At 39.8% G+C, this 24,033-nt stretch overlaps 1 protein-coding gene across 13 annotated transcripts in view; it reads left to right on the plus strand.

Moving 5' to 3' along the window:
* The window catches only part of TSNARE1 (t-SNARE domain containing 1), a 455,536-nt gene that overhangs the window by 386,929 nt on the left and 44,574 nt on the right, over positions 1–24,033 (plus strand). For all 13 annotated transcript variants that reach the window (XM_088056786.1, XM_088056777.1, XM_088056781.1 and 10 more), the window contains one exon: positions 9,629–9,744. In XM_088056786.1, coding sequence (XP_087912912.1) covers positions 9,629–9,744 — 116 coding nt within the window. The remainder of the gene's footprint in view (positions 1–9,628; positions 9,745–24,033) is intronic.

Raw genomic sequence — 24,033 nt, forward strand, 5'->3', positions numbered from 1 at the left:
ATGATCAGAAGATCCTTCACACTGATGAAGGTTCAGACTGATGTGTTTGGTAAAGCATTTTATCTTTATTACAATTTTCATCAATATTATTTTTTGTGTCTATATACAGTGTAGTGGGGAGGAATTCTTAAATTATTTGGACCAGAGTCTCATCAGAGTACACTGGAATTAAGCTAGACTAAATGCTTCTTTTTTTGTCTCTGGTCCTTTTAAGATTCTACAAAGTTTGACCTGGTTCTTGTTGGTGAAAGGAGCCAGTCTGGAGGGGGCTCAAGTGTTTTTGGGAGCAGAAATTGAGCTGGTTCAAGAATTAAGACTTTCTGCCCTGAAAGAGAAACAGAAGATGTACAAACCAGATAAGTGAGCTTGGTGGAAGGATGAGCTGATGGGCTCAAAATGCTGAGATTGGCAGCACAATGACCCAAAATCTGTCATTTCCAATCCTTCCAAGTAGTGCCATTCATAAAATAATATAATCTAACTAATCAACACAACTCAGCAGGAAGGTTTTCCTCAAGTACTGCACAGCTTTAATGTGGTCAAATAATTCTCTCTCTGCTCTGCTCCCTCACAGTGTTTCTGGGTTTGGAATTGTTGGGGGAGTTAAGTTCTCTCTGAATCTGCCTGTGTGGGGCTTTTAAGCATCTTGAGGTGGTTTCTGCAAAAGTATAAGCATGTGTTTTGCTACATTGGGTGAATTCTGATTTGGGAAATGCGGTCTCTGGTGTTTCAGGTGCACACACCAGTCATTACCTGCTTTAAATTGCTGGCTGGGTCTGCTGTGTAGAACTCAAACAGCTGCCAGAGGTAGGTGGCTTCATTCCAGAGCTGGTAAAAAGATAATCCTCTTTATAGTGAATTTGTAAATCACGTTGGAGGTTTGCTGCCTTGAAAGGCGTGCTAGAAATGTAAGCCATTATCATGTGTTATTACAAATGATGTCTCAGCCATTAGAAAAACAAGTGTATTAGGGGAATATTAAGATTGCTAATTCAAGCATTCAGGAGGTAGAAAATGCAGCAATTAAATCTGTGTGTACAGGCACAGCATCAGCCCCTGTCAGCTTTTAGGCAAACCAACACAGAAAGTGTTGAGAATGAGGATTCACCTCATTCTGATTGATGGTGAAAATGATCTCAAATTTTGAACTAGTCAAGAGTGTGCATGAACAAGGGCTTGGGAGAAGTCATGTATTTCTTAAACTGAGAAAAATTTCCTAGAAACACAAAAATGAGCACCCTCATCAAAGGGACAAGCTGCTTTCTCCTTGTCCTTCCTCACACAGGACAAGGGAAAATGGCTTCAAGTTGCACCAGGGGAGGTTCAGGTGGGATATCAGGGAGTTTCTTCACTGAAAGAGTGGCCAAGCATTGGAACAGGCTTCCCAGGGCCAGGGTGGACTCAACATCCCTGTAAGTGTTCAAAAAAGTAGTAGATGAGGCACTTCTCCATATGGTTTCGTGGGCAAGGTGGTGATCGGCAAAAAGTTGGACTTGATGGTCATGGAGTTCTTTTCCAACCCTTATGATTCTGTGATTTCTCCCCAAAGCAGGGAGGGAGTAGAGAAAATATTTCTATTATCTTTTTCAGGATGGGATACCTGGAATTTTTTTAATAGTTTTCTCCTTTGATTTGGCTGCCAGATTTTCATTTAAAAGAAATAGCTTGGGGTAGATTCCAGGCAAGGGAAATCCATCACTGGATGGTTGTCCCTGGCTAACTAAAACACAATCTTGCAGTAGGTTATGCTGAGTAATCATACCTGTAGATGGCACTTGGCCTCTCCACGGATATATCATAAAAACGTGTGGAATCATGGAATAGTTTGGGTTGGAAAGGACCTTAAAAATCATCCAGTTCATCCCCTCAGCCATGGGTTCCACTAGACCAAGTTTCTGAGGGCCCCATCCAACCTGTCCTTGAACACTTCCAGAGATGTATACAAAGGAAATTAATTAATGAGAAGGGCATCATGAAGAAACTTATGGGGAATGGAAAAACTGCACAGGGTTAGTGGAAAACAGCAAATACACAGACACTGCATCATAAAGGAAAGCAGGGAATCAGTCCAAATGGCATGGAAGTGAAGGCCCAAAAACAATATGTCAAAGCCAAGTGATCTATTTCCCTGCTGCTGTGGGCTGGCCTTTCCCTGTTGCTCTCATATCTTCTGGGTTTTATTCATATGTAACTTGTCTACTTTGTTCTCATTTAAAAACACAGTAAGTGCTTAATAATATTCCTGGCCTTTTCTAGCCTGCCTGCAGAAGCAGTGATATTTGATTGCAAATTCATTGTAGCTCTATAAGGAAGCCATACCATAAAGGTCACCAAATTTGGTCAGTGCATTTTAATTTGTACACACGTTAAAGGTCATGCTCCTCCCTTCCACTGCAATAACACAGAGTGTTTACTCTCTTATCAGAGCTGATTGAGTATGGCTTAGCTAAGGGATCTTATCAATGTAAATGGAATATGAAATTAATAATAATAATAATAATAGTAGTACTATTGCAAGTATAAGGGGATTTTTTTCCCCTCTGCATGTTTACATAATTCTTGGAGTTAACCACACATCTACAAAGTCTGACTTTCTGCTGTGTTGCTTCAGTATTTTCTTCTCCTCTTAAGAAGTCCCCAGCCTTCAGCAGAGCCTCTGCTATTGTCCACTGGAATGACAGCAGTTTCAGATTCATAATATCATCTCTCCATAAACACGTCCAAACGTAATTAAGAACCTGGGCTCTCAATCCAGCAGACCTCAAATTAGCTTTCAAAATGCGTATTAAGAGCATAGACAAATGCTTTCATGAAATTCCAAATGACCTCTGAGGTCAGGGTGAACAAAATTGTATGAACCTCTTTAATGTCACAAAACTCTCTACAGAGATTTGCATATAAAATGAACCATTTTATGTCAAACAGATTTGTTAATCTTACAATAAAGGAAGCAGCACTTGAAAATTAATCAGGGTGGGTTTTCATTGCCCAACAGAGGCCCTTAAAAGGACCTGACCTGATAACTGGAGGCTGTTATTGTGTGGTTGCTAAATTTAATAATTTTGGGTTTTTATCTGCTGAATGGGTTTACAGGAAATAAATTTCCAGAGCAGATTGGTCTGCAATGGTTTCTTTGCTCGAGTAGTGGAATTGGACTTTCAGAAGTTCTTTCAGTCCTGGCTCTGTTTGAAAATGCTTCATGGTTTGTTCCTTATTTTAAAATTGTGTTTGAAATATAGGTAAGAATTTCTGTTAGTAAAATGGATTGTCTATTGAGTCTGTTGGCATTGAGTACATGGGTAGATTTTTGCTCATTTACCATAATATTCTAAGAAATTATAATGGAAAAATGGTCCTTTTTCACTAGGAAACAGATTCTTTCCCATACAATCAAGCTGAAAAGCTTAGGGTATTTCCTGATTTGCTTCTAGTCCTCTCTCCTAAACTTTGGAAGCACTGGGAGAGGCTGCCCAGGGAAGTGGTGGAGTGACTGTTCCTGGAAGTGTTTAAAAACCTGTGGATATGAAACTCCAGGTCATGGTTTAATGGTGAACATGATGGTGATTGCTGGCTTGATGGTTGGACTTGGTGATCTCAGAGGTCTTTTCCAACCTCAACAATCCCACTTTCCTATGAATGTTTGTATTATTTAACATTATTTTAACATTGCAGGAGGGAGAGAAAGGGTCAGGTGGTCCTGGGTTAACCCTCTTGGGCAAAGCTCCTTGGTTACTGTCATCATCCCTACCCAGGGCTGAGACCTGGGAGTGATGGAATAAAGGTGCCAAACTGGAGAGATTAATTTAATTGATTTTGAATGAAAGAAACCTGCCCAATTCTGTCCTGCAGAAGACCTAGAAAACTCCCCAGCCATGAAGTCGTAGGGTGTAACTCTGCTCTGAAGTGGCGTCATGTGCTCTGATGTTCCCAGAATAGAGCAGCTGTTCTAGTACAAATCCCTGCCTGAACTAAAATTCCTGTTTCTAGGGATTTTCACCTCCTTTGTGGAGGCAGTTGAGAAATCTCAACCTCCCTGCCTTACAGTCTGTCATGCAATCAATCCACAAAGGGTGGAGGAGCTCAATGCTGCTTTTCTATATGTGAATCAAGTCCTTTTTTGTTTGTTTGTTTGTTTGCTTGTTTTTTTCCATTCAATATAAATACAAGAAAAAGAGTTTCCTTTAGCCTCTTCTTTTATTTATGCTTGGCCTCAGCTGGTTTTTGAATCCTTAGCAAGAAAGCATTTTTTTTTTTCCTCCTTGTAAATGTGTTTGCTTAGGAATTTCCAAGATGAAACTAACTTTTCTGGACCTGGGGCCGTAATGGGCTTTAATGGGTTTTAATTACTTAACTATCTGTTGTGACATAATTAAAATATCTTTCAGCATTTCACCCCCAAGAAATAAATATCTTCTAGGTTGTAAAATATGACTTGCAGCTTAATTTTCTGAAACAATGAGGGAAGGGTTTCTTCCAGGCTCAGTCACATCCAGTTTGCCTGTCAATATAAAGTGGTTCTCAGCTGTGTCCCTAAATAGCCTTGCTCATTCCTTCCCTGCTTTTCACTCCTATTTCACATGTGTGTTTAAAGAGCCTCTGTCAGGATTAAAATATGTCTTACTTTACTAAAAAACCCTGAGAACCCAGAAAAAAATAACTGTAAAAAGCCATTACATCTTGCTGCAGGATTAGAATTTTTTTGGTCCCGTGTTGCGTTCTTTTCATCTTGGGAAAATGTGTACAATGAAAATAGATTAGCTCCAATTTAATCAACAAATTCTAGGTGTTATGGGAAATGGACTTACAACAGGTTGGGACAGAGCTGTAAAACCAGAGCAGTGCTGCAGCATAGCATTCAAGGTTTAGAATAAGCTAAGATAATTAAAATGAAATCAGATAGTGGGATTATAATTATTTCTCATACATTTTCCAGCAGAAGATAATCTTGTAGCTTTGAACTTTTCCCAAATTCAGCCTGAAATTGTTTGTTGCGTTGATTTCTCTATCTCTATTTAAATACTCATTTTAACAGATAGTTAAAGGGAGCCAATGCTTTCCAAAGTAGAGTTACAGGATATGTTTCCCTGGGAGAAACATGTTTTTTTGGGAGATTTTGTTAAATTCCTGTATGTAAACAGAGTTTTGCAATTTAACAGGAAAAAATGTAGAAAGCAGCCATAGATTTTTGTGACCTCCACAAGTATTTGGTAAAACCTCCAGGTCTCTAGGAAAAAAAACCCAACAAAACAGATATTCCCTCAGGTTTTTTGTATACTTTTTGAAGTTGAGGTGAAGACCCTCCAGATTTAGTTTGCACCAAAAATTCCCTTCAGATGTTGATTCATCTCCTGTGCCAAGGATCTTGGGTATGTCTTGACTGCAAACATCTAACTCCAAGTGCGGGTGGAAGATTCTGAGAAAAATGGTCTTAAAATTGCTCCTGGGAGCAATCATGGGTGTAGCTGCAGGAATTGAGAGGAGGTCACGTTGCCTCAGAGCTTCCAGGAAAGTCAAGGAAGATAGGGAATTGGGATAAAGCAGAGTGTGAGAGAAGGATCCTCAGCAGCTGAGGGGGGAGAGAGCTGAGAAAAGATGAGTGAAATCCACTGTGTATTAGTCGGATGCGTGGGGAATGCTGCAAATATGCAAAGCTCCCCAAAGAATTGTGCTGTGACATAAATGATTCATTTTACAGGTGGTTTGACTTTTTGTGGGTTGTTTAGTTTTGGGTTTTTTTTTTAAATTTTCCCTCAGTTTTTCTGTGTCTATGTTTCTGTTATTCTGAGACTACTAAAATTATGGCAGAAACCTTGTAGGGTCTGTCTCAGGGCAGTAAGGAACTTGTCCTGGTGAGAAATCCTGTTATAGGTTTGGAAACAGTTTTCTATTTCCATGTAAGTGTAGATATAACTTTGATGCAAGGGGTGGCATCATGAATCACATTTGCTTTTCATTATCTTTTTTTTTTATTCCTTGGCCAAACTGGAGCTCTCTTGAGATCAGCTGTACTTTCACCCATGGAATGTGTCTCTTCTTCCTCCACTTCAAATGGATATAACCCAATCATTGCATTGATGTTTGGGATGGAAAGCATTAATTATATGATTCTGCTGTCATGGAAACTCCAAGGGGAAAAATTAAGATCTTTACATTAAGTGAGAGCTTTGCGTGGTCTCATGTGAACATGACTTTAGATAGATGTCCTAAAAAGACTTGAGTAGATGAGTAAAATTTCTAAACATGTGTGATGTATGCAGCATAATAATTACTCCCTTACTGAATAAAGCAGAAATCCTGCTTTAGAGGGAGGGCAAAGATTGCTCCCTGTATATGCATATATGGAAAACACAAACTCTGGAATTTCTTCATTGCTCAGTGATTACATTTCTGAGGTTGCTGTGATTCCAGTGTGCAATGTTACCTTGGGGTTCTTAAAAAACCTCTTTGAAAATCTCATTAAAAGAGATGTGTTTATTTTTGTCTCTCAATTTCCTTCAAGAATGGCAGTGGGGCATTAAGGCACCATTTGTAATCTCAGTTTGGCAATCACACTCTGTTAACCTAAACTAGCCATAATAAAGACTTAGATAGATATTATCTAAAATAATATTATTATTTAGGTTGTTTATTAGTGTATATTTATGTAATATACAAGTGAGGGTGACCATACCACAGTCTGCAGACCCTGTCTGGGGAAGAGAATCTGTTCAACACATTCTGTGCTTTCATCTTTGTCCTCTGATAAAGGCAGGGAAAGGGTCCCCGGAGCTCACAGAAATTCAGGCTGGTCCTCTCCACAGGACAGGCTTGGTGAGCTCCACGGGGTATCATAAAATCACAAAATATTAAGGTTGGGAAAGACCTCCAAGGTCATCAAGTCCAGTCTTTGTGCCAAGTCTCATTGAAAGGATTCTTTCAAGGCTCTTCCTGAAGAAAGGTGTGCACTTGTCCAGTGAAGGGACATGCTGCTTTTGCTCATATATCAGTATTTTTATAGCTAAATGACAAAACCCTGGGATGCTGGGATCCTGCCACTCTTCCTCAGGATCTGTGGGAAAGCTGGTGTGTCCAGGAAGGGATCAGAAGCTGCTTCTACAGCTCCACCAGCATGTACAGATTTATGGCTGGAGACTAAAGCAACTCAAAGAATTCAACGTTTTCCTTATTAAAATGTAAAATAAGATTAAAAAAAAACCTAAAAAACAAAAACAAACAAAAAAAAAAACCCAAAACTAGGAATAGACAGGAGAATCCTGCCATGGGTTTTATGTCTGTGAAGGGCATTTATGCCAAATATGCTAAGAGATATTTTAAAGAGCAGGAATCATTACCCTGACTTGACAGCCAGGACAAGCTCATAAAATGTGAAGCAAATCCCAGGATTCAGACTGGGCTGCATCTCTCCTGTCCTCTGATCAGCCCCAGTCTGTTTATGGTATAGTTGGTTAAAAGCAAGGAAAAAGGGAAGGGAGAAGAGACTATGCAAATGCAAAATGAGAGCGATTCAGACTTTGTAATACTGGAAAGAGGAAAAGAAGGGAATGTCTCTGCAAAGGGAATGATGGAAAAGCCATGTGAAATGATAACTGTGCAGTCTTTGAAGCTCTTAATGGGACTAGTTGAGAATTCTGCTTGAAGCTAAATGACCCATTAGCATCCTCTGCTGACCAAACACAGGCTCTGACGTTTTAGAAGTGGACAAGGACATCCAAGTGCCTTTGAAAGTCTGCAGTTTGAAGCAGAGGTTTCCTGGTTTGACTTGGAATTAATGAAGGTTAAAATTAAAGGGGAAGCAGTAGCAAATCTGTTGTCTCCTGGGCTGAGCTTTCAGGATGCATTGCAGTTACTCCTGAAGAAATTAAAGCATCAGTGAGGATCCACTGTGAGGAAACATCCTTCTGTGTGTGAAAAAAATAAAAAAAATAAAAATTTAAAGAGAATCAGAAAATCACAGAATGTTTTAGTTTGGAAGAGACCTTAAAGATCATCTCATTCCACCCCCTGCCATGAGCAGGGACACCTTCCACTACCCCAGGTTGCTCCAAGCCCCATCCAGCCTGGCCTTGGACACTTCCAGGGATGGGGCAGCCACAGATTCTCTGGGCAAGATGTGCCAGGGCCTCACCATCATCACAATTATTTCTGTGAGCCTTTGCCCACTCATATTCTCCCCCACAGTGTCTCAGTAAACTGATGGAAAAATCTGTGCTCCAAAGCAGGGGTTTTGGGAAGTAGAAATACTCATACACTCCCTCCTAGCATGCCTGACAACAAGATCCCTCTTCACAAATGCACATGGAATGATATATTTAAAACACCCTTTTTTTTTTCTCCTGCAAATCAAAGAAAATCTTTCTGTTTGAGTGATTGAAAAGCTGATGGAGAGCCACAATGATTCACTGATTATCTGCTAGGGAGGCAGGACACTGCAGCGTTTTAAGGTGAAAAAAACAATAATCTGGAAATCCATACTTTGATAAAACCACCAATTTGATTGGTGATTGATTCTGGAAGAGAGGACAGCTCATGCATCACTGTTCCCTGCTGGAAGTGCTTCTCCAGCTTGTTTGGGCCCTGAGAAGGAATGAAGGACAGGATCTGGAGCACCAATGGAAGAGATGAGTCTCCTGTCCTTTGCAGTGTAGGAGACAAAAACATCCACAGAACAGAGCAGCTGGGGAACAGTGGCTCTGTGGGAAATGCAAAGGGCAGAGTGATGTAAAGCCGTAAGAGAACGATCCAAGGCAGGCTGGGAGACCTGATTGCAGCAGTTAGGGAAAGGAAAGGAAGGAAAAGTGGATAACAGCAGGAATATTAACATCATTTCTCCAGAGAGAGTGTTGCTTCATTTGTAAGGAAGGTAAAGGATTCTGGAATAAACCAACTGGTTTGTTAGATCAAGATGATGTTTCCAGCTCTGGTGGCTGGAGGACTGGTTCATCTGGTCTGAAGGAAAATGTCCAAGTTAAGGACTTCACTGAAGTTACTTTTCTGTGTGTGTATTGGATAACAGGACTAACATTGCAGGATCATGGAAACACCCTTCTTCTAATCCGTCTGAAAAGAAGAAGGGGAACTGAATTATCTGCAAAGCAACAACATCACATCCATGGTGGTCACTAGGAAGACTGATGGGTTGAAGCAGAAAGAGACATCAAAATCAAAACTCCGTAGAATATCTTTTACCATACCTGAAAGTGAATGAGATCAGGGTGGTTAACACTGGAAGCACATTTGCTTCCCATGTCAGTGCTTGTCTCAATGTCACTGCACAGCAGAGTGGAGAGGGAGCTCTTTCTCTTGCAGGGAACAGTTTTCTCCTGGATGCAGCCCCAACACCCCCAGACCAAAACCAAACTGAGTGGCCTTACCCAAGTTCAGCCCTCCAAGCAGAGCCTGGAAATTTAGTGTGACACAGGGATTTAAGAAGGAGGAAAGCAGTGCAGAAAAAGGGGATTGTATCCAGGAGGAGGAATCTGGATTATCCAAAAGGATAAATCAGTCCAAAAAAATAAAGAAATTCTCTATATTGCTTCGGCTTGTTCCAAACCATCCGTTCAATGGAAATACAACATTTCTTTGTGGATTTAATCTCCATGAATTAATTTCTTTGTCTTTCTCCTCTCAGCTACGAGCCAGGAAGATGAAGTGCTGCCTTCTCTCCATCGCCCTGGCTGTTCTGCTGCTCATTGTCATAATCATCGCGGTCTCCGTCAAGCGCTGACCTGGCAGAGGTTTGCACAGGTAAAACCCTTTAGCCAAGTCTTCTATCATACTCTGTAAGGTGCCTGAAAAACAGTTTAAGAAGCTGATTATGGTAAGAAAAAAATATCTGCAAAGTGAAATATTATGAATATATGAAGTGCATACTAAAATATTTTCTTTTAAAGTGTATTAGAAATATTCTTATTGGATCCTTAAAATTAAGCCAAAGTGATAGTCCAACAAAACAACATATGACCCTTTCCTCTGCTGTTTGTGTTGTGTTTGATTTTACATGAATCTCATAACAATGATAACTAATGAATCCTAGTTATTAGGATTAGGAGTCAGAGATGCAGAAGCAGTTTTAAAGACTCCAGGCTGGAGCAGGGTCAGGGGAAATCCAACAGCCCAGAGGTGTTCCCAAGTGCTTTTATCTTCTGAGATGTTTCAGAGACCCTCCTGAGGAGCAGGAAGACAAACAGCTAGAGATTTCAGTAGGGATGAAAAATAAAAACAGATTCCTGATGATCTTTGCTCTGGATCTATAGCCGGATGGAATATTGGTCTCTAGTAACCTTATAGGCTACCTAATATAGATGAGATAGCAAAGCAACTTCATCCTATTGGTGAGGTTTCACCTATAGCATGTTTACTTTGTAAAACAAAATGTGCTTTAAATGTAAGTTATAAGCCACAAAAAAAAAAAAAAATTTCCTTTATTTCTTTTCCCTCATTGCCCTGCGAGAATGACTCATCAAGTATTTGTGATATTCTCTTCCTGATGCAAAGCATGTCTGGGTTTCTCCTTCTTCAGAAAGTTGCCAGGTCATTATTAAAGGAGAGAATATCAGATTTACAGATTTTCTACCCCCCAAAGGGGGGCTGTGTGCCTGCTGCCAGGACAGGGGTCCCATCTGGTAAAATGCATCCCAAAAGCAGCAATGGGACTTTTCCTGCAGACAGAAACTGTCCAGTGAAACTATCCTTGGGAAAGCACAAAGGATTGAGAGATTTTGTTAATTTTTTTGTTTAACAAGTGTTCAGTGTTACTTGAAATGCTCTTATTCCACATGAGGATGAGGGTACTAAAGCGTCTTCTTTCCACTGGGAACTAAAAGGGGTTGATTCAAAACCATCATGGAAAGATGGTTCTTCACCCTTCTTAAGCTTTGGCACTTCTTCATTCTGGTCTTCAAAATTTGGGTACAAGAAGGAATTGTACAAATCAAAAAAATAAAAATTGTTGAAGGATGTCAAGAACCATCTCACTGGTTTGGATGAGGATGATCACAAGCCTAACTTCATTGCTAGGGCAAAGAGGTGAAAATATTTTACTACACTTGAATCTCCACTTAGGTGTTTGGCCAGCCCTGAAGCAAGGATGATATCAGTGAAATGACTGAATATCAATGTTCTTACACCATATCTATCCATCTGTCTGTCTATCTATCTATCTGTTTATCTAACTATAATTTCTATATATTTTTTTATCTCGTTTTTATATAAGAGACACTGCTCATGTGCACAATTCAGGATCTGCCCTGATAATTTAAATCTAGAACAACTGCAATAATTTTAATTGCATTACTCTTCTTTTACTCTGCATTCGTTTGGAAATGTGTTCTATCAGGATAATCTGTAATATAACACAATTTCTTTTAGTATAGTTAAATATTCCTATCTACTGGAAATTACAAATCTTATCATCATTAGTTGATTACATCTAGATACATTTTAATCAAAATCCCTTTAGTGGAGGAAGTCAGAGAACAAAATATTCTTATAATAAAACTCCATTGGAAAACTAAAATTAATCTCCTGCTATGAGATCCATGTCTTGAGGGAAGTGAACCTAGAGATACTAATGAAAGCCCCAGGAAAAATATCATGCTCTACTTTTCATCATCAGTTGTGAAACTAATTATTGAACTTCTAAAACAAGAGTTACTCTGGAGCAGTAGAACTGGGGGCAGGACCTGCATTGAGTTATACTGGAACAATGATGATTTCTGATTTTATATATGGTTCTTAATCAGCTTAGCCCTAGTGGTGTGCAGCAGATTTCATATTTATACTTTGGGGATATCTAAACCAGGATGTTTTCAGGGTTTCTGTGTCCATAGTTATAAATTAAATAGTATTGTGATTTTTAATGCAAACAGATTATTTAAAAATCCATGGTTTTTAAAATATCAGTGGATATAAGGACTACCTCAAGAAACAGGTTCATATAAAGCTCACTTATACACTTTAGGGAGATAGAGAACAGCTGGGATTTAACAGCTCTCCATGACTTCAGACAAAATAAAGGGAGGAAAGCAAGTGAGGGAACTAATTACTAAACACTCTGGTTGGCACAGGACATATCACTGAATAAAATCCCAAGTTTGGTAATGACTAGCAAGAACGTCCATTTAACATCTCCTCAGAATGTTTGTTCCATGCTGGATTAGTAAGGAGCCAAAAGAAAAAGCCCCAGCCACTCCATTCCAGTGGTTTAAATCCAATTTGCAGGATATTAAAAATAGGCTTCTTTAGCTTTCGTGGCTGGTGATAAGAAATTTGAAGGTCACTATTCATTGAATTAAAAAAATGATGCCATTAATATCTATGATCAATATTTATTGTTTTGATCATTAGCATATAAGGGTTTTTTTGTTTTTTTTTTAAATTGGTTGATGTTTCTGCTTTTGCAATAATGATATGAATCAACAGTTCTTCTCCAAAGAAGAATTTTTTTCCCCACACCACAAATCAGACACGGCTTGGACAGACAAGCCCATTCCTCTCATAGGGGAGATCACTTGATGAATCTTGCAAAGTAAAAAGCAGTTTTCCCTGTGAGTTTCCCAAGCAGCTGTGCCATTGCTGGCTGCTGCTCAGTGAGTGCAGAGAGGGAGCAGCTGTTCAGGAGAGCTCCCAGCCCCGACTTTTGCCTGTCGAGGGCCCTGCCATAAGTGTGTCACTGCTCCCTCGGGGCAGTTTGTCTGGCAGAGAGAGAGAAAAGCGTCTACAGAGCGTGCAGAGAAACTCCTGAGGACTTGTGTCTGTACATTTGTTTGCTGACACCTTAGGAAAATAGCCCAGGAACTTTTGGGTCACGTTGTGCACATCTTGGAGCAGCACTGCAGCTGCTCTTTTTGCTGTTCCATCAACATCAGTGACCATTCAAAAGGACAACATTGCAGGAGCAGCCTCAAAGAAGCTTTTTTGTTAACAACAGCTTTGGATAGTGTCAATATTTCAGCCAGACAGACCTTCTGTGCCCTTCTTTTGACTCATTTGCATGAGTGCACACTTATCCAAAGTGACAATCAAGACTGTTGGAACCTTAAGTTTTAAGCCTTCTTTATAGGAAAATAGAGGTGACAAACTTTGAGAAAGATGCTGCATGTATGTGACAGCTGGAAAATACAGTTTCCAGTGAGAACTTCATCATCTCAATCCCCTTACCCAAAGAAAGAGAGAATGAATGATGACTGAGCCCTGTTCTTGGGAGAAGTCCTCGCAGCAGAGGGTGCCTTCACCATTACCAAGACACATTTCTGTCAGACAGAGGTTACTGGACTGAGCACACAGACTTTGCCATGTAGATTCCTTAAATCCTGTGGGCTGTGACTCATCAGATTTTCCCAGCATTTAACAACTTAAAGCTCAAAGCTTTCCTGATACAGGACACAAGTTATCAAATTTTTAATGAACACTCATTCATTCATTTTTTGATAATTTGACCATTTGGATTTTGAACCATTGTAAACTTCTAAAATATTAACTATCCTGAGTGAGGAGTGGAACTCTGATTACAGTTTCCATGTAATCTTGAATGTACAGACATAAACATAGAATGGTCTGTATTTAGATGGAACCTTAAAGATCATCCAGTTCCAACCTCCTGCCATGGACAGGGACACCTTCCGCTACCCCAGGGTGCTCCAAGCCCTGTTCAACCTGCCCTGGGACAATTCCAGGGATGGGGCAGCCACAGCTTCTCTGGACAACCTGTGCCAGGGTCTCACCAACCTCACAGTAAAGATTTTCTTTCTAATATCTCAATATCTTGGACAATGTCTCCTTAATTGGGCTGTAGGCCACGTAAAAAAGTAATAATCAGGCTCCAAGTATGTGCTTCCTGACTATGCAACTCTCTTGTTTTTAATTGAAATTGAATTATCATAGAAAAATAGAAAATATTGTTTTAGTTTGTATTATTTTTCCCCTCCCTCACAGTTACAGCTTTCCTTGCATAATTCATTTACAAGCTTCTAATCTGGTTACATGTTTTATGTACCCTGATCAATGAGGCTGAGGTTCAGACAGCTGATTTGACACAGCCCGTCCTTGGTTGAACAGAGAAATAATTTAACCTAAGGAACTCCGTAAAGTTCTATTTTGTGGTATTGCTTTTGCTTTTTAAATTGTTATCACAGAGCTTTCCTTGGTGTCTCTGTTTTCATCACACATCTATATGTGGCTTACTATGTGAGTGGCTAAGTTTTCAATCTTGTTTCAATCTTTCAAGCTCTTTAAGGGTCATAATATTTTTGGCAGCTGTCATGAAATCCTAAAATAATTCACCCCTCTGCCCTGGCTGTGGCACTGCTGCCATATTTGCTGTGCAGCACAATCAGGAATCAATAGCTCTCTAATATTTTTTTTCCCCTGTACCCTATTAGTTTGAAAACATTCTTACATTTAGAGTCAGGTGTCAATTCTTGTCATTTCAGTTCTTGTCTTTTAGCCTAAAATTAATTTCTCGGATCCAGGCATCTCTGCTCAGTTGTTGCTCTGAGAAGAAGATTGAGGTACATTCTGATTCCACAATAACTTTTTGCTTCAAATTTAAGTGAGTCAAAAAACAAGATCTGAATTTTCACTATAATAATGCATAATGGACCTAGGTTTATGATTTGGCCCAATTTCTTAAATTAGGCTAACATTTGTATCCTTTAAGACTTTCCTGGTTCCAATGGCCACGTCTCCACTTCTCCCTGCTAAATTATTTCCCTGACAGCACAAGAAAAATGCCACAAATGTGCAGAAGAGAGAAATTATTACTAGTAGAGAAAGAAATTTTGAAAGAGTCTGCTTTGTGAAAAAAAAAATCCCCCAAAATAACCAAGCAAGAAAGGCAGAAGTGCCAGGAAATAATCAGATTCATCTCCAAGAATTTCTCTGAGTTTTTACTATTGAGACAAACCTTCAAACAGATAAATGTTTTTATGGGACATCACACAATCAGGTTACTGTGTTTTAATGTATTTTAGATTATGATTGTTGCCCATTTTATGGTCCTTGACCTTTATAAGTATCACATAATGCCAGGTCATTAACTCTGTGAGAGAGTGAAGGGAGGATGTATCACATTACCTTTGCTTAAGAGTCGATGTGCAGACAGTTCCTGCAGCTCAATTAACTTGAGTTCATTGATTTGATTCCAAAGTCAGTAGGACTTTGTAGCAGCCAGCAGCTCTCTTCACCCCATCTCAGGTTTCTTTGCCATCAGCATGAAAATGGGATACTCCCACTGAATTCACGATGCTGACCTTTCTGAGGGATGCCACATCTCTGATCTGAACTTCCCAAAGCACTCTGAAGACACAAATTATTTATGCTTTGTAAATCCTTTAAACTTAAACCATCCTGACACACCTCTAAGGACCTGGCAGAAGAGGGTGATTTTCAGCACATTCAGTTTGAACTGTGGAACAGCACAAAAATGGATGCACTGATTCAGACCAATGGTTTTTCTTTCATTTACTGTCCCATTCACAGATGTTTAAGGAAATAGCTTGTGAAAAGCTGATATTTCAGCTAGAATTGTGGACAAGTACAGCCCAATTGCGGCTTTAGATGACGAAAATTTCAGGTTCAACTTGGAAAAGATTGTTATAATTTTAAGTCTAAAATACTTGAATGAGTCAGTGCCAAGTGACCTCTTCCCTATGGATAGTCTCAGCTCCCCAGGAGCAGTGATGTCTGAGGGAGCAGTTGGTGCTCAGCTCAGGGAGCAGTTGCAGTGATTAATGGCTCAGGAGGGTTCTCTGAGGCATAAATCACTAGCCCCAGGAGAAGGGAGGATTAAACTCTTTATAGGAGCACCACAGAGTCAGAAACTGCTCTCACGTCACCGTGCCACTATCAGCTGATATTTTCAGCCAGCAATGCTGGATTTACCAGTCTCACTGAGCCCCAAAAACTCAGTGAGCTTTTGCTGTTGTGAGGGACAAGAGCAAAGATCAGCACAAGGGAGTCCCTCATTCATCCTGGTGCCCATGGGCTGTGGAGTGAGTGGATTTGCAGTGAAGTCAGCTTGGGAGGGCGTGTGGTTCTTTTTTACAAAGCTAAAGCAGTAAGTTCCTCTGTGGAGACCAATTCCTCTTGGCCAGGGAATGATGAGGTGATGGGTGAAGTTGCTGCCCTGAGTGCAGAGCTTGGTGTTTGGGGGAACAGGCATGGCCAGTTCTGTTCTAGCCTGTATTGATCCAACAAATGCCACAAATTCTGTATGTTTTATCATCATTCTAGTTATTTCAACTGGCTGGACATTGCCTGTAGATGGGAAGTAGAGAATAAATCTCTTGTTTTTCTTTATTTCCATGTGCAGCCTTCACTTTTGCCTTATTAAACTGCCTTTACCTCATCCAAATGTTTTTTTTTTATGTTCCACCTTATTTTATCCACTCCCACTGCTGAAATCCTGCTGAGGAGGGAAGAGATAGAGCAGCTTGGTGATCACCTGGTCAAACCACCACAGATTCTCAGAGGTTTTCTTGGGAATAGGGTAGCACAAACTTCATCAGAGACATTCCCTACATGACAGAGCCTGATTCTTGTTGGTGTCCAAACTCCTTGAAAGTGTTACTTGACTATTATCCTTGGTGGTGGTGTCAAAGTAAGGCAATTTTGGATCAGTGTTGTCTGGAAGATAACCTGAAATTCAGCACAGGAGGTTTTCTTTGGTAAAAGTCTGTTAAAGAATAAATATTTTGTCAGTTTAGCTGGAAAATCTCATGTCCCAGCAGGGCAGACTCTTAGAAAGGCTACACATCTGTGATTATGTCTTCATGAAAAAAGATATTTGAGGGGATGGTGTGTCTGGTGTTGTGGCTCTCAGGGTGAGGTAGATGGGAAGATTGTTCTGTTTCTCCAGTGCCAAAATCCAAGTGCTGTCTTGGAGATGTTCAACAGGTTGGAAAGCATTTCAGTGTCAGAGGAAAATCCCTGCAGGTGATTAAATGTGCTTTTTGAATTGCTGTGCTTTGTCCCAGCCATTTCCTCTGTAGCTTTGGTGGTGATCAACCTTTTTTTTGGGACATGGCCTTATCCCATGATGTGCTGCAGGTTGTTAAATTCTCCTTTGCAGCCACATGACTCTTTCAAAGCAACCACAATGATTTGGGAGTTACCCTTTAAAACTGAGAGAAAAATCAGGGCTTCTTCAAGGCTCCTTTGGTGGCTTCCTTTTCTTCCTAGGAAATAAAAGTATAAAGTTATAAAAATTATAAAAATAAGATAAAAAATCTAAAACTCCCACTTCATTCTTTCTAACGTGGTGGTAACCATGTCTTAGTTAGCTCTCCACCTCCTCAAGTAGAACTAGAAATGTCCACATTTTGATAATATATCTTTGGTAATATATAGTCTGTTCAATGTGTAAATAGTAACCTCCTAATTGCAATCATCTTTCTATGTGAGATTCTCAAACCAACTTTAAAAAGAGAATTATAATTCCATCCTACTCAGTGAATTTTCTGAAATATTCCTTATAGCTTCATTAGGCTTGAAAAGGGGTTGGAACCTGCTTCACAATGATCACTCATTTGCAGAACGTTCTTCAGCTCTCAGGATAGGCTTTTAAGGTGTATCTGGAAAAGCTGACTTTTGGCTACTTCAGTAGCCAGTAGTCTTTTTTTCCTAAAATACTGCTGGAGAAATGGCTTTTATACTTTTGTGTTTGGTGTGGACGTTGCTTGAGCTTTGACAGATTCTTAGTTCCTCAACAGCCACATTTTGAGGCTGAAATGGGATTTTTTTTCACATTACAGTGTTGCTGTATAGTCCATAAGCCATTTAATTCCCCTCACAAGTAGGTCACCAGAAATTACTGCATTTGTGGGGCTTGCACAAAGAGCCACCACTTTTACACGTGGATTTCATCATCCCAGCCCAGATGATGGGCGAAACTTCTTGTCACTGAAACAATGAGCGAGGTGGAGTGGAGGGAGACAAATTCAATTTGCACATTACTGAGGTTGATTGAATTACCTCTCGTTAGCTGGACTGCAGTGGCTGTCCATGCACAGCCTGCTGAGAGTGCAGAGTAAAATGCATTAGTCCTGATGTCATGTCATCAAAACTTGCCAAGAATAACATCCCAGCCATTACTGCCTCTCAGCTGACAAGCAGTAACTCATTAAACAGCAATCATCTGATCCCTTTTCATTGTCTGCCTGCTTTTCAGATATTTAATTTAAAAAAAAAAGAAGTAAAAAGCTGTATCATCTGTGGAATATTTTCAAAGCATCTGCTTTTTCGTAAAATCCTATCCAATGAACAAGAGTTTCTTTCTTAAGCCAAAAATGGAATTTCCTCTATTTCAATTTCTGCAAGGATTGGTGGATTTTTTGGTTCTTTTGGTTTTTTTTTAATGTATATTACTGTTCCTTGTAAGAGTTTGCTCTATGAAGAAGCATTCTTGTTGATTATTTGGAACAAAATTGTTCTCAGTTTTACAACTGCCATTTGTATTATGTTTACAACATGCAATTAAGGACTCCTATTAAATGTTCTTACAAGGCACATCCCAATGATCAATGTTTATTTACATTTTTTTGGGAAAACAGTATTGAAAAGACAATAGAGAAGAAAAGTAATGCAAGAGAGGAGCTATAAAACCTCCATTTCAGCCTGTTAAACAAATTTGGGTATTCATTGGCCTAGGAAATCTTCTCTTCTGACACTGAAATTTCTGTGGAGTGACAGGCACAAAAATTTCCTGGAATCCCTTTAATTTATAGCAAGTTCTCCTTTACTGAATTACATATTTCAAAGAGTATCTTGTTAATGACCAGTATGTGGCAAATATATTCTCCAAGCTTACTAGTACAGAAATAATTGCAAGGGGCTGCTATAGTTCATTAAGGCTTATTTATTTTATAGTTCATTAAGGCTAATTTTATCAGTACAAAATATATTTTAACAGCTAGGGCTTTTTTTGTTTTGTTTTGTTTTGTTGGTTTTTTTTTTTTAAATGTTTCTCTGCCATCTACTGCTAGCAATAGTTTCTGATTTTCTTCTTTGGTCCTGGATAATTTTCCAATGTATTTACTGTGAACTACTTAATGGTGGCTTTTAATCAACATTTCTTCTGTAGCAGATGCTAATCTTGAGTTGGGTATATATTAATTTACATCTGTTTCTCCTGGGTCAAAAAGGGCTGGTAATAATTTATTGTTTAATACAAACATATCACAGTTGCTTGACATGCAGTTAAGCTCACCAGTTTTCCAGAGATAATTGGGGAGGCAATTTTCCAGGCTGGATTTGAGGTAAATATTTATTATTTGCTGTTTGTAATGAGCTGTTATATGGAAAACTGAGTTTCCTCATGCCCTTTGCTCAGTATCTGGCTGAGCCAGAGGGTGCCTCATCCATGGCACATCTGGGTTTGATATCTCCCAGAGGGGCAGATTTTTCATGGCTCAGGTTTTCCAAGAGATCACCAGGGAATGTTCTCCATCTCTAATGCATTTTTGATTTTGATCTGAAGAGAAACTAAAGAGCAGCTTTACCTTAAATCTAATCAAATTATTTCAGAGGCAGAATGATGATCATTTTGGTAAAGGGAACTCACATCAGCTCAGACATGGGAGAGAGAGGGAGGAATTGATTTCTTTTCCTTACATCTTTTTCACTTTCAATGAATACTTAAACATTTATTGATGAAAAGACCAGAATTTGAGTAGACTGCCTCTCCTTTCTGTCTTTGCTATCAAGCAATGTGACTGTGTCTGTTTAATGTCTGTCTCAGCAGTCCTTTACACTTCTGGTAAAGTGAAGTAACTACAGAACAGATTAAATGGTGACTTCTCCTGCATGTCTCATACCCTCCTGGTTTATGGCACGAATCCGGTTCAAACACTTACTCAGGGTTTAAGGCAAGATCTAAGTTTGAATTCTCATTTAACCACATAAACCTAAAGCCAGAAGGAATATTGTGCAGAGCACTAAACTGTTCTCCTTCACTCTTGTGGGATTAAGGGAACCAATGTGATAGCATTCAGGAGTACCCAAAGACAGAGCCATTTCTGTCCTTCATTCTCACAGGGATAAAGTGAAATTTGAGTATCCTACAACTGTTGAAAAATGTGGGTGAGGAAAAGACCATTGCCTTAGGATGTCTTTTTAAAAATTGTGGATATACTGAATTTTAGAACCTGCTGACATTTTGGTGTAGCAATTTCAGTTCAATTTTCTGTTGTGGGTGGATTTTCTTTCAGGTGAACTCAACATTTTTTTTCCCTTGAGCACGCATAAACGTGCATGCACACACATGCACCTGGAATCTGGGGTAATCAGCAACACTAAAAAAAAATCCCCTGAACTTGGTGTGTGGAAAAAAATCACAGAAGTTATTACAGTCAGGGATAAAAGTAAAGATTTCCCCAGATATGAGAAGGAATGAAAGTGCAAGAGGTTAACACACAGCCAGCCTTCCCTTCAGTTTTCTTGGGGCTGAAGGACAAAGTGCTAACAGGATTAGGAATTACATACCTGAATCTGTGTGTGTGTTTTTCTGTTCGTATCTGTGTCAGACAGGATGAGAGAGAGAGCTGGGGAGAGGATGAGAGAGTTCAGCCTGGAGAAGAGAAGGCTCTGGGAAAATCTTAGAGCACCTTAAGGGAGCTGATAAAAAGAAGGGAGAGGGACTTTTTTTGTACAGCGACACAGCAAAGGAAGATGGTTTTAAACTGACAGAGAGCAAGTTTAGATGAGATGTCCAGAGGAAATTCTTTGATCAGAGGATGGTAAAGCACTGGCACAGGTTGCCCAGACCAGTTGTGGCTGCCCCATCCCTGGAAGGGCTCAAAGCCAGGTTGGATGGGGCTTTGAGCAACCTGGGATCCAGTGAGTGACATCCTTTACACCCCAACAGGGGGTTGGAGTGAGATGATCTTAAAGGTCCCTCTCAACCCATGCCATTCTGATTGTATGATCACTTTCTTTGCTAAAATCAGTTTAGTTTCACTACGGAATATCCTGCAAATCGGATACTGTTGGCTTCAATTGTTTCAATACAAAACAAAGGGCTTTAAGATTGCTCTCCATTTCTGTGAATGAACACTGTATGTTTTCCCTTTGAAACGTTTTTCTAAGTCAAAAAGCTGGTCATTCTTTCTTTTGTGCTGTTTATAATGAGTGGTCATGAGGGCTGTTTTTATCTAAAAAAAAAGGGAAGTTAATGAGCTTACTTCCATGGGAACAGAAAATCCCGCTGCGAGTCCATACAATTTGTGTTTTTCCTGGTAAGATCTTGGTGCACACAGGCACAGTGGAGGAAAGCTGCTCAGTAGCCAGGAAAGCACATTTTCATCTTCCAGGGTGCTGCACCACTTCTCTCATCCACTGTGAGACTGAAACTGAAGGGACCTTTGAGACCATCTCATTCCAACCTCCCACCATGAGCAGGGACACCTTCACCAGACCAGGCTGCTTAAAGCCCCACCCAGCCTGGCCTTGAACACTTCCAGAGAAGTTTCAGGGCCTCACCACCCTCACAGTAAAGAATTTCTTCCTAGTATTCAATCAAAAACTTCTCTGTGGCTGTGTGAAGCCATTCCTTCTTGTTCTATCCCTCTATGCCTTGTAAAAGATCCCTCTCCAGCTCTCTTGGAGCCTCTTTAGGTACTCCTAAAATTCTACATTTTCTCCAAATCCTCCCCTGCAGTTCCATGTAGGAACACACTTTGGTTTTGTAAGACTCTCCTGTTCATGAGAGGTCTTCCTCCTGCCATCCAACCCCCACCAAAAAATAATCCCCAGCCTAAGCTTTGTGCTCGATGCAGCAGCTCAGAGAGCCAAATCCCTTGCTGGAACATGTTGGGAAAGTCAGCCTGTCTTAGGCTTTCCACTGAAAAGCAGGGTTTTGCTCTCTGTCAGATTTTGATTTTTATTTTTAATCTCCTTTTGATGAGCTTCCTATTGGGTTTTTAGCTACTTACAGTAGAAAGTTAAATTTTTTAATTGTGGTTTCCAACAACAACAACAAAAAAAAACACAAAACAAAAAAACACCAGAAAAACCCCACCTCATCACTTCAGAGTCCTTCTTGCTTTCATTTTCTCCTGTTGTTGCTTTTATTCTTGACATTCAGCCTCCTCAACAAGTCTTGATATGACATTCCATAAAATCTTTATCCTGTCAAAGCCCTGCTGTGAGCATTGCCCAGTGCTTCCAGAATTTGCATTTTGCATCCATTCATATGACTCCATTGGTGGGGCTCTCTTATCACTGAGTAGCCCTCCAGCTTTATATGAAAGGGCACAAAGTTAATGAAAACAGCATTAAAACTCAATTAGCATTTAGTGAGATCACTAAGACTTGTTCTGAACTTAATATTAGTTACAGATTTATTTTTTTTTAATTTAACTCACAGTATCCAGAGCCAGAGACAGCAGAAACAGTCCCAATAAGAGCCTGTTTTTCAGATGAGGATGTTATGTCAGAAGGAAGGGAAGGCTTTGATTTTTAAGGGGGTTGTTTCAGGGTTAGGGAAAATTTTATACATTATTTCATTTTTTTGTCTTTTGATGGAAGAGCCACTCATGGGAAGTGATGTTTCTATTCTGTACATCTTGAGTTAAATTTCTGGAGAAATGAATCCTAGAGGGAGGAAGATCTCTTGAAAATGTCACTATATACCCAACTTATTTCAGAGTGTTAATGAGAATTTTTCTCCACACACAAAATTTGCTTACTGTTGCTTTTCTTGGGGGAGAAGAAGAGTTGAAAACTCAGTGTAATGGCGGTACAGACAGGAAAATTGCCTGCCATGCAAGTGAAAATCAGACTAAAAGATGCTTGAGTATAAACATTTGTGTATTTTCCATTCATAGCCCTTGCTCTAGCTCAGGCCAGACCTCCAGGGGCCTCAGGTGTATTGCTGATTTTAAAAATACCAAGAACATTTCTCTGGCTTCAGGGCTAAATTACAAATTTGTTACTTAAGCAAATCCTGCAGTTCTGTAGTGTAAGGTAGCAACTCATATTCCTTAACCTGGAGTCTTCTCTGGGTCCTGTGTGGTTCTTTTGTGGTCTTAAGACATTTTGAAACATTTTTAAAGCATTTTTAAACAATTTAAAAACAGTTTTGCTGTGTTTCTGTCTCTGGAAGTACCCACACTCTTACACTCTACTGAGGAAGATGATGTCTTGAGCTAAGAAGTGCCACAGAATTTGCTGGAAAAGCTGCAGAGATTTTTTTTTTTAGCTTCAGTTGGGAAGCCTTTTGGAGCAGCTGTGGTAGATTGTGCCTAAAACTTCTGTGTCTGAGTCATTTCCAGAGAGACAGCAAGGAGAGGTGGGTTTGGGGTAAGGATTTTCTAAGGCGTGGTGGTGTTCAGCAAAGGGAGAGAATAGAATAATTGGGATGGGATGGGATGGGATGGGATGGGATGGGATGGGATGGGATGGAATGGAATGGAATGGAATGGAATGGAATGGAATGGAATGGAATGGAACGGAATGGGCTTGAGGCATCCACCCCTCAGAAGACTCTTGGATCAAAAGAAAGCAGTGTGTTCTGCCTGAGAATGTCAGTTCTACCACAGAAAAACCTTCAGGTAGCACAGATTTAAATATTTGACTGTTCTGATGTTGTTGGGAACCAGAGGGAGAGACAGACATTGACAAAAGTGAAAATACTTCTGCAAGAAAAACAGCTCCAGCTGAGGGACTTCAGCCCTTCTCCTTTTGCAGAAGAAAAGCCCAAGAAACAATCAAGCAGTTAGGTTCCAGAATGCACAAAACCTATATTTTATTTTCATTCTTTGGACTGAAGGACCAATCTGATGACTGATAAGGAACTGGATGGAAAAGTGACAATCCCAGCTTAAATCTTGATTTTGACATGTCTCTTTCCATGGGAAAACAGCCTATTTTCGTGTTCATTTCTCTTTGCCAGATTTGAACAGCGGTGTTTGGATAAATTGTTTCAATTATTTTGGTCGTTTGGGTCAGTTCTTCTAAAAGTGGGTGTAAATCTCTGACCCAAAGGTGTGTTTTTATGTCAAGTTCACTGAGTGCTTCCACCCTCACAGATAATACAGG

This window comes from Pseudopodoces humilis, chromosome 1, assembly GCF_049639895.1.
Source record: "Pseudopodoces humilis isolate 2021_Gansu_Grassland_sample_001 chromosome 1, ASM4963989v1, whole genome shotgun sequence".
In the NCBI taxonomy this organism is placed as follows: domain Eukaryota; kingdom Metazoa; phylum Chordata; class Aves; order Passeriformes; family Paridae; genus Pseudopodoces; species Pseudopodoces humilis.